The sequence below is a fragment of the Camellia sinensis genome, chromosome 2, assembly GCF_055761805.1.
Source record: "Camellia sinensis isolate YWXY chromosome 2, ASM5576180v1, whole genome shotgun sequence".
In the NCBI taxonomy this organism is placed as follows: domain Eukaryota; kingdom Viridiplantae; phylum Streptophyta; class Magnoliopsida; order Ericales; family Theaceae; genus Camellia; species Camellia sinensis.
Window position 1 is genome coordinate 184,470,547 of NC_138962.1, and position 12,102 is coordinate 184,482,648.

At 34.3% G+C, this 12,102-nt stretch overlaps 1 protein-coding gene across 1 annotated transcript; it reads left to right on the forward strand.

The window, feature by feature from the left end:
• The first annotated feature begins 1,106 nt into the window (after nucleotides 1-1,106).
• LOC114309783 (putative mannitol dehydrogenase) lies at nucleotides 1,107-4,291 on the forward strand. The gene is made up of 5 exons (XM_082916363.1): nucleotides 1,107-1,408; nucleotides 1,509-1,622; nucleotides 2,796-3,309; nucleotides 3,420-3,573; nucleotides 3,868-4,291. The coding sequence occupies exons 1-5, from the start codon at nucleotides 1,308-1,310 to the stop codon at nucleotides 4,068-4,070; spliced, it is 1,086 nt and encodes a 361-aa protein (XP_082772489.1). The 5' UTR covers nucleotides 1,107-1,307; the 3' UTR covers nucleotides 4,071-4,291.
• The last annotated feature ends 7,811 nt before the right edge of the window (nucleotides 4,292-12,102 follow it).

Genomic DNA, 12,102 nt, shown 5'->3' on the forward strand with positions numbered 1-12,102 from the left:
TAATTTCGTACAAAACGTAACCTCTTAACGACATGTCAAATGGTTGTCTATTACTAAACTTTCTACAAAATTTCACACAAGATTTTGATAAAATGTCAAATTTTAGTTAGAGCTACTCTTTTTTTTTTCCTTTCTCTTTAAAAATGGCATTTTGATTTGATTTTTTAAAATAATAGAATAGATAACTAGTATATTATTGGTGTAATATTACTAAAATTTAGCATTTTTCCAATATAAAATTGCTAAAGTTTAGTTTTGATTATCTGTTTTAGCATTAGAAATGCTCTTATAATTGTATTTATTTTGAAAATTTATGGCGAAATAATTTTTGAAAAATGTTAGGAATTTTAAAAATTTTATCAAATTTTTTATCAAATGTCTCACATGGGTGTAAGACTCATACCATATGAATTCTATGTGAGTCTCATACCCATGTAAAATATTTAGTAAAAAATTTAATAAAATTTTTACAACCTCTAATAGTACTCATAATTTTTTTACAACTACTTTTAAGTATGGGCGGCGCCATATTATTATAAATAAATGGGGTGACTTGATTCATCAACCAATTTTGAAAAGCTAATTAAATAAAATAATTTAAATTTATTTTGTCTACTAGTACTTATTACTTTGGATTGTTTTGGGAAGATGGTAAAAAATAATTTTTTGACTTTTAACCAAGTTTTTGGCTTTTTTAGACAAATGATTTGGGAAGTTGGTAAAAAGTGACTTTTGACTTTTTTAATTAATATTTGTTTATGATGTCAAATCATAATAAAATGACTAAACTACCCCCATTTATTTAAAATATTTTCAACTGAACCTATGTAACACATTGTGACCCATGAGGGGTAAAATTGTAATTGCACCGTTGGCTAAAAACCAACTTGCCAAATGAAAAAAAAAGCCAAAAAAGCCAACTTTTAACTTTTGTTACTAACCAAAAAAAGTGACTTTTAGTCAAGCTCCCAAAATAGCCCTTTGTTTATTGCACGTATTACTTTTGTTGATTTGTGTGCAAGTTAGTTCACATATTCAGTTATAAAATAATTTAAATTTATTTTGTCTACTAGTACTTATTACTTTGTCTATCAAATGTCTTAACCAATGGCTAATCTCACCGACCACGTTGATTTCATCAACTATGTCAGCGCCTTCCAGTCCTCAACTGCTATATAAATATCCATGGAATCCAAACGACAGACAGACCCAACACATGTCACTGCTTTGCACTACTAGCCAATAGCATATCCCTCTTTTTGTTCTCTCTCTAGATTTCTTAACATTCTGTTCTCTTTCTCTCTGTCATGGCAAAATTACCAGCTGAGCAACAACACCCAGTGGAGGCCTTGGGATGGGCAGCCAGAGACACATCTGGTGTCCTCTCTCCTTTCAAATTCTCCAGAAGGTATATTACTTTTTTTTTTTTTTTTTGATTAATGTATAATATATGGTTGTGTTTAATTGGCAGTATGTTATTTTATTAATTGGGTTTTCGTGTGGTATAGGACAACCGGAGAAAAAGACGTGACATTCAAAGTATTGTATTGTGGGGTTTGTCATTCTGACCTTCACACAATCAAAAATGAATGGGGCAACACCAACTATCCTTCTCTCCCTGGGTACACTTCATGCATCTTTCATTCTCTCTCTCTAAACATTTTTAAAAAATACAATAACCAAACCAAACCAATCGGACCATTATCAGTTGGGTTGGTTGGGTTATGTCATTGCATTGCTCTGTTTTTGAGTCTAAAACCAGATGCAACACAATTTCAACCCAAAACAAGAAGCTATAAAATTTGATTTATATTGAGATGCCTTCATAAATTTGTTTATTCGTTGTACCTAAAAAAATTTATTGTTTTTATTAGCATTCGTGCATGCATACATATATTTTACTTGTATAAATATCTTGACAATGCAATCTTCATTTTTAATTTATAATTTTGAAACATGTTACTTTGTATCTAAGTCCATTGAGTCTATTATGCATTTCTTATTTCTTAAAATTAAAAATTGGTTCCAATTTTCAGAAAATTCTATTTTTTAATTTTTCGTATTTTAATGTTTTTGATGAATTTTTTTAATATTTTAAACAATTTTTTTTTAATTTTTAAATACACCTAACATAAAAACTCTTAAAAAGTATAATATTTGTAAAAAAAAATCTTTAAAAAATACACTAAATACCAAAAAATACAAAAAAAAAAAAAAATACACAAAAAAAGGAAAATTCAGTTCATTTTTCGTATTTTTGTGTATTTATTAAATTTTTAAAATATTTTTTCACAAATATTTTACTATTTAGATACATGTCTAAAAAAGTAAAAAAAATTCTTAAAATTTAAAAAAATATTCACTAAAAACAAAAAAACACACAAAAATAAAAAATTCAATTTTTAGAAAACTAAAACCAAACACACTATATACTCTCTTTTTTTTCCCTTGTTCTTTGTGTTTTTTTATAATGATTAGGCTTGTTTATTGCACTTATTTATTTATTTATGTGTTTCTTTTGATTATGTGGCAGTGACATTTTTATAATTAAATGTCATTTTAGTGGGCATTCTCTTTTAAAATAACAATTCCAAATGAAATTATATCATTTAAATATATAATTCTATTGGTATATCAGTACTAAATTGTTCTTACATCCCATTAATAGAAATTGGTGGTTAGATGATGAAATTCCAATCACTTAATTAATAAAATCTAACATATGAATGGATATAAAATTGCCAACTCCTTAGTTAGTAGGATATGACATGTTTCATTTGAATTGACAAATGCAGGCACGAGATAGTGGGTGTGGTAACAGAGGTAGGTAGCAAGGTGCAGAAATTCAAACTTGGAGACAAAGTTGGGGTGGGATGTTTGGTTGGATCTTGTAACTCTTGTGACAATTGTGCTAATGATCTAGAAAACTATTGTCCTAAAATGTTATTCACCTACAATTCCATCTACTATGATGGAACCCCAAACTATGGAGGTTACTCTAATATTATGGTGGCTGATGAGCATTTCGTGATTCGCATCCCTGACAGTCTTCCTCTTGATGGTTGTGCACCTCTTCTTTGTGCTGGGATCACTACTTATAGCCCTCTAAAACACTTTGGGCTTGACCAGCCTGGTATGCATGTGGGTGTGGTTGGTCTTGGTGGGCTTGGTCATGCAGCTGTAAAATTTGCCAAAGCTTTTGGTGTTGAAGTGACTGTGATTAGTACCTCTTCCGGCAAGAAGAAAGAAGCTATTGAACGGCTTGGTGCTGATTCTTTTTTGGATAGCCGTGACCCAACTCAGATGCAGGTAACCATTTTTTTCCTTATTAGCTTTGAGTCATGTTATGATCAAAAGTTCATGAGAATTCTTGATTGATAACTTTTATTCTTCTTGTTTTGATGTGTCGAATGTAATAGCTTGTTATGGGCACAATGGATGGTATCATTGATACGGTTTCTGCACCTCACCCTCTTCTACCATTGATTGGTTTGTTGAAATCTCATGGAAAGCTCATCTTGGTTGGTGCACCAGAGAAGCCACTTGAGCTTCCAGTCTTTCCTCTGATCATGGGTAAGCATTTAACATAACTAATTTGTTTTGAGGAATGTATGTAAAAGCACACAACACTTCTGTGTACACAAATTCTAAACACAAAAAATACATGAAAATGTTCATACGGTTCAACCATAGAAACATACTCCCAACGCTTACATACACCCGTGTGAGTGCTCGTATTTTTTGGGGTTGAATTAGCTACCTAACTGTTCTTGAGCAAAATATAATGAAAGGCTCCTTGGCTTTGTGAATTAGAAATTATATGTACGAAAGTCTCCAAACGCTTAATACACAATGTTTGAATGGCAGGGAGGAAAATTGTGGCTGGAAGTTGCATTGGAGGCATAAAAGAGACACAAGAGATGATAGATTTTGCAGCAAAACACAACATAACGGCAGACATTGAGGTGATACCGATGGACTACGTGAATACTGCAATGGAGCGCCTCGTGAAAGCTGATGTTAGATATCGGTTTGTGATTGATATAGGGAATACATTAAAAATGGCTTAAAGTTTTTGCGTTGTGGCTCCTGAATTTGGCTTTTCTTTTTGGACTGACTTGTGCTGTTGGATAGGGATATCTCACAGATTGCAAGTCTTAGAAGTTCTGCACTTATTTTTCTTGTTTTGTTGCTACTGGTTTCTTATTTCTTCTTGTCATTCAAATTTCCAACAGTGTATTCACTTTTTCATTTTGAATAAATGATGGCGGTCAATTTTGCTAGAATAAAACTCTCTGCAATTTATTCTCCAAAATAAAACTCATAGACGCTACATTGATACGTTTATGTAGTTAATGAAAAATGTAAATATTAGTAAGTTAAGCATTGAAAGTATCCGAGAGGTATACTATCAGAAAAACTTCTTAATCAGTTGGGTAGTTTAAGAAAACAATAGTGCTAAAATGAAAAGGAAGGTGAAATGTGAATTGAATATCACTACATTTCACACATATTTTTCCTTCTCCCTTTCCTTTTTCAAATGCGTCTCCAAATTTATAAACTAAATAAAGCCTTGGAGTATCTATCTATATCTATACCATCTATAATTGCAAAACATTGTGTTGTTGCCTTTAAGTTACAAACTCTAGATCCAATTTTTTCATATTTTCAAATTTAAATAAAAAAATAAAAATACACATGTCGCAATACTATTTTTTTTTGAAATTCGATAGGTATTAGTTTTTCTTCATTTTTAATAATTAACTTCCCAAAAATATATGTTTGGAAATTAAGTCAAAATCTTAAATTTGAAAACTTAAAATTAATGTGTTATTATTAAATCTTTCTTTATATAACAATGATTCAATTATTATTATTTTTAATTGTAGCCCTCTAGAACATTTAAAATGAAAATTAAATAAATTTTAAATTTGGTATCTAGAATTATGTTTTTTCAAAAATATAAGGTAAGCTACACTTTGCCCCCTTTATGTTTGGTCACTTTTTCATTTTGGCCCTTAAAATTTGTTTTTTTTCTCACTTTAGCTCTTCATGTTTCAAATTTTTCTCAGTTTACTCTTAAAGTTAAACAGAAAATGACACATTAACAATTACATGACATAAAAATATTTTATTATATGCAAATCACATCTCTAACATAAGCTTAAATTCTATTATAATAATATATATTTTTTATGTTATGTGACAATTATTATGGGCTTTTTTGTCTAATTTTGAAGAGAAATTAGTTTTAAGAGTAAATTGGGAAAAACTTGAAATATAAAGGGCCAAAGTGAGAAAAAATAAAATTTAAGGACCAAAGTAGAAAAGTGGTCAAACATAAAAGGGACAAAGTGTAATTTACCCAAAATATAAATATTTATTTGTAAATACATTATTAAAATTGCCCTAAAATTTTAATGAACTAAAGATTAAATTACAAATACATTCCCTGAGGTGTACTTAAAATATGGATTGTCTCCTATAATTTAGAAAATTACAAATACCGCTTGTAAGAATTTTTTATTTAACGGAATTAACTAGAAAAATAAAATTTCTAACTGCAATCCTATATAATAATAAAATTCCATGAACTATTAATTGAAATATATTTATGATATCATTAAAAATTATTAATTGACTTGATGATTTATTGATAAAATGGTCAACTTGTTATAAAATTAGAAATTTCAAGAGATAGAATGTAATTTTTAAAATCACAAGGGATAATTTGTATTTTAAATAAATCTAAAGAGATGTATTTATAATTTATCTTTTTTAAACAATATTATAATTGTCCCAAATAAATATGTCAATTTTTTAAGATGCCTCTTCGAAATTATATATGCTAACTTTTTTTTTCAATACGATAATGTGGAATAGGTGTAAAGGCGGCCTCATTTGAGCTTCTTAAGCATGCTTGAAAGTATGAAAGAATCAAACCCACACCAATAACTCTGGAATTTTTGAATAATTTCTACAATTTAGGCCAAGAAATAGCAGCTGTGATAGGAATAGTGGTCGAAGTTCATATGCCCACCGAATAAAGGAATTGGGGTGGCAGTTGTCCGAGTTGTTGTGCTGCTTATGGGGTTTGTTTTGAAGTTTATTTTGATATTTTAATTGTAGAATATATTTATAAAAATTTAAATTGATCGATCTTATATTCTTATTATTGAATTTTATTTGTATTTACCAAAGTAATAGTAAATGTGATTTAAAAAATAAAACTGAATACGAATATAATTTGATAAATCGATTATCGATGTCTAATCAATTTAGTTTTTACAATTATATTCTACTCAATATATCTTAAAAAGTGAACAATTTAAATTATAAAAATAATTCCAAAATTAGTGACTGTGCAGCAGCGGGTAATTATTCAGTAATCTCAGAATATGGACACGTAGTATTCCATAGTATTATGATTGGTGGAGAAAGTGGGTAGCTGAAGTATTGTGTTAGGTGATTGAAAAATATGAAAGAATATATTAAGCCATGATTTGGCTAACATTTGGAGCTAAACAATCATAAAAAGACAAAATAGGCTATATAAGTCAATAAGATAAAATATTACATTTTACCCATAATCATTACGTTTTTTCTCTCACAAAAATCAAAAAAATCCAAAACAAAACCAAACGAGGCTAAAAAAGTCTCACCATAAAAAAATTGGCTAAAAAAGCCAATATCAAACGAACCCTAAATGATGATTGATTAGAAAATAAAGACACATTCTATTGGGAATATTGAATAATGAAAAAAAATTGGGAGCTCTAAATTAAGGGGGTATTTGTTTGGATTTTTTTGAGCCAACTTATAATTTTTAACTTTGGAAAAGTTATTTTGGACTGTTTGGTTAAACTTATTTTAAACAACTTTTGATTCTAACAACTTATTTTAACTCAAAAAAATTGATTCTGAAAAGCTGCTCACCCCTTACTTCTGATTTTCAGCTTTTGCAGTGGACATGTTAATTTACGATTATACTCTTAGATTTTTTTTATTTTTTATTTTTTAAAAAATAGAAAAAGACTCAAATGGATTATAAATTATTATTATTATTATTTTTTATGAAAAATGTAGACAAGTAGTGAATAATAAAAAATAAAAGTTAATTGAAAAATCTACTTCACAGTTTATCTAACAAACACTACTCAGCAACTTAAATTTATAATTTAACAGTTACACCAAACAGATTAACAACCTTTGATTAAAATCATAATCTATAATCTGTTAAGTTATAATCTATAATTAAGTAATAATCAAACTAAAGAAATCGTACTGTGAGATGGCAACCGGTGGTGTGAAGGAAGTAGGAGGATGGCAACCAGTGGTGCATGGGAGAAGGAAGCTGTAGACGTCCTCGAACGTCCCGGGAAGGGAATCCCGTTCTGTTCATTTGGGCTCACTACAGTTCATGACTCAATGTCACGGTCCTGTATCTAATCTCACAGAGTGCAATGCAAGACCGATGAATCATCAAAGAGTCCAAATCCGGCAAATTATTTTTGAAAACAGATTTTTTGAAAGAAGTGCCAAACATGGACTGCTTTGCCAAATACAGAGTCGCCACCTAAATATTTTATTTTTGGGGAATTTAGGAAACCCTGACTCGTTGCCTAAGGCCACGTGTCCGTCATCACCAAAGTTGCCTCGGCTCGGGAACTTGGGTACGATTGGGGAAGGTCACTTCGTGAGTACCCCCGCTCGCCCGATCAAAGATCGGCCTCTACTAATCATGATATCTAGTTTTGAAAAACATTATGCGTTCTTATTCCGGTTATTAGCCTAGATTTACTATGTGATGCACACAGCATACAAGTATAGACCGGATCGCCTGAATTGGAATAAAACATTTCATGCTTATTTTTTAAAGCGGTTTGCTACTCGCAAGTAGGCTTAGAATGCAGATTTTGCCACCCTCGGGTGGGCTTAGAAAACATGGTTTTGCCACTATCTAGTGGGCTTAAAACACACAGTCAATGCATTATTCCAATTCAGATAATCCAACCTTCACCCACAGGCATTCAGGCAAATATATCATGTAAGCAATTAGCCTCATGGTATGCATGCTATCATGGCAGTCACTCACACACATGCAAGGATGCTAAAGCATAAATACTTACTGAGTACTCCAAGCCAAAGCAGAAGCCATGTTAGAAATCCATGCATGATCCTAACTATACAGAAATGCCTAATGCAATACATGCAAAAATATAACTACAATAGGCTCGGCTATTCTAAACATGGCATATGAAATGCAACGGATAACATGTATTCAACTCGGAATTGAAGTATAATGCGGTTAGTATGATGCGCCGAGCCCGGTGCATGCAAGACAGATGAATGGATGCAAACATGCGAGCATAAGTATGCTAATTGAAACATGCCCTAATCTAACCATCATAAGCTGGTAAATAAAAGGGAGAAAGAAGTGGGGGTTAGAAGACATACATCACACACACGCACACTTATTATAATTGTGCCCTCGCTCGGAGGGTTCGAATAAATAATACAGTCCGAATAAATGATTTACAAAACCCTAATTAATTAACAAATTAACTAGGAAAGCAAATAAACTAGTATGCAAATTCATGGACTGCCTCAGCTCTGTTCCGAATGATGAAAGATGCATGCTCGAGTTGCCTTATGCGGAAATCCATTGCGATGCCCCGATTCGCCTCTGTTTGCAATTAATCCCGGAATGCTGTGCAAGGCTTTAGAAAGTTGTTGATTTTTTATTTGCTGCAACAGAGAGCAAGAAAAGGGGCATGGCAAAGTATTTTCACATATGTATGCACGCCTCGATCCTCATGCCACCAATCACGCATCTCGATGCATGATGGCCGAGGAGCCGAATTGCACGACTCGATGTGAAATGAATGCACATATAAACACAACAAGACCTAGACTCCATCATGGTTAATCCGGAGTGTCGGCGACCGGGAATTGAGACACGTTTCGTCACTTGGGGTACGAAACGTCCCTCGTTTCCCGTGCTTGGGCTAACTCCTATCCCAAACACAATGCAAATGAGATGGCATACGCAATGCGACTAACATGTAACCTAGCATACGCAATGCTATGGACTAAAATTGCATACACAATGCACGTGATGTAACATGGCATACACAATGCTCTAACATACAACCTAGCATACGCAATGCTATGGACTGAAATGGCACACACAATGCACGATGGACTTACACCAACATGAGTGGACCTCAGCCACACTCACATCAGTGGCCATATGATGGAAATGAGACAACCGAAATACATGCAAACAAGGACGGATGCAAGGGACCGATCCTAAGGTACAACATGCGACTCTAACTAAGCATGGCAAAGGATGAAGTAAGGCATAAAAAAACACATATTCTCCAGCTCTGAAGCATGATAAACAATGGTCCTGAATCATGCAAATATGGCACACAATGCAAGCTAGAGAGCCCGAGTACCGAAACTAGTGAAGTGCGTTACTCTAGAGGTACCCAAAGCAATGGACTAATGGAAAAACCAACCCCAAACAGACCCTAGGCAGGTCTGAAACAGTGGGGAAATGGCCTAAAATGATGGCTCAGAATGCAAAGAAATGGAGCTCACTCAATGGTCGGTAAATGAGGCATACAAGCCCGACTCTCAAACGCATTTAAAGAGTACAAAACATGACAATATGGCATTCAAACAAACTCTGAAATATAATGTATAATGGGCCCAAAACAAGAAAATACCTCAGTATGTGCATGTAATGGACCCCGAAACTCAAAGCTAAGCAAGAGTATTGAACCACAAGCATGCAAAACAAACACCATTCGACCATGAGACCCAAAAATAGAGCTAGGGCAGTCCAAAATATGCACAAAATCAGTTTAAGGCAAGGCCAAAATGTGCTACAATCAAGGGTCAACAAAGCATGCAAAGAAAGCTAGTGAACCATGAGTTGTACCACAGCTATATGAAGCATATGAGCGCTCACCAAACCAGCCAAAAACAGAAGTATGCCATGATAAAATATGCCCAAAAACCCACTGAAACTCAGTCAATGCATGCAAGAATGATGGGCTCCTTTGGAGGGCCATGCAAAGGGTTGTTCCACACGTATATGACGGACACACAAAATGGCAAAATGGCCTCTGGACAGAGGTTATGAAAGCCCTAAAACTCACCAAAAAGGCCCTGAAATTGGTCTATGAAGCATGCAATGAAAGGCCCCTTTGAGAGGCCTTGAGGAGGATTGCTCTACACATGCATGATAGACACAAAATGTGGCCAAAGGGGCTCCGGACAAAGTTCGTGCAGACCTAAAAACTCACAAATAATGGCCTGAAACAAGACTTCAAAGCATGCAAAATGGAGCTCCTTTGGAAGGCCAAAAGGGCCAACAAACAAGACAAGGAGAGAGGGGGTCACCCCCCTCCGATTTTGTCTCTCAAAATAGTGTGCTAGCCACTGAAAATCCACTAGATTTCAGTGGCTAGAAGGCCAAACAAAGCATGAAACAAAGACCTAGATGCAAGGCTCAAAACAAGATGCAAACAAGCATACAAGGGGGTAGATGACCCCTAATAAAAAAATTCCCTTAATCAAACTTCAAGAGGGGCTCAAAATAAGACACTTTTCAGTTTATGAAAAATCTCGAAAATGCTTTCAAGTAAGGCTAAGATAGGAAGCAAAATAAGCCTACGAAGAGGATGGAGCATACAAGGAGGTAGATGACCTCAAACAGAAAAGTGTCCTTAATCAAACTTCAAGAGGAGCTCAAAATAAGACACTTTTCAGTTTAAGACGAAACCTAGAAATGCTTTCAAATAAGGCTAAAGAATGAAGCAAAACAACGTCAAAAGGGGGAAAATAGAGACTCACCCTTGTAGAGAAGACCTCTAGCAACTTCTGGACCAAGATGGTGAGCCTTCAACCTCTGCAAATCAGTTCCAAGATGTTTGGATGGATGGTGGAGGTGTTGTGCTAAGGGTTGGTGTGCAAATGTCCAAGAATAATGGAGTTTAGAGCTTGGGATGGAGAGATATGGAGAGTTGTATGCAAAGTGTCTTAACCAAATTCTTCAACCCTTGCAAATGGAGAGGAAAGCCTCTCTTATAGAAGACAAAGGGCCAAGGCTTCTTGGAGAAGCCTCAAGTAAAGGGTGCAAGCTTCTGAAAGAAGCTAACCAAAAGGGTCAAGCTTCTTGACGAAGCTAGACCAAAGGGGTCAAGCTTCCTTAAGAAGTTTGAAAAAAGGTCAAGCTTCTCCTAGAAGCTAAGAAAAAAGGGCCAAAGCTTCCTTAAGAAGACAAACAAGAGGGTCAAATCTCGGAGAGTGGGTCAAATACTACACAGCTGGCACAGCTGTATGCAACTCAGGAAGGCCAAAAAGTAGAAGGTAGGCCGATCAGCTAATGTAATGACCCCAATATGCGTATAGAAAGTCATCCTTATTTAATTAGGGGTTAATGTGTTTTAATTCAACTATATCTATCGGAATTGAAAAATTATCTGCTGAGTTATGGCGACCTTTATTGTATCGGCTTGAAATTTTTTTTACCCTCCGCTCGAGCATGGGCTCATTTTTGACATTCTTAATAGTGTATTTGGAATGTTCTTACCTTATTTTGGGGTATTGTTTGAGGTGGTGGTATGATGGTAAAGTAAGATTGGACCAACGAATTTAATTCGAACAGTTAACCTATGATCAGCCGTCATTCATTTGCCCTTTTCTTTTTCTACACTTGGAATTTGAATGTGAGGTTAGAACCATTGGAAAGCTTATTTCCGGGGCTTCGATTTGGACACAAGAACGACCTAGAACGGAGTTCCGATGAGAAAGTTATACCCGTTTAAAGTTTTCACATCTGTGTTGGAAGCAGAGCCGCACGTGCGGGGAATAGCGCCGCACGTGCGGTAAGTGCGGGACAGCAGCTCTAAAAACGGGATTTTTGGGCCATTTCTTGCAATTTCTTTTCCTCTCTTCTTCTCCCCTCTTCCATGTCCGAAACCCTAGCCCCAAATCCTTGAATTCCTTTACTTTGCTCATGATCCACCATGGTTTTTGGCATCAAGGATGGAGAACAAGGGAGGATCGATGTTTTTACCCGATTAGAAC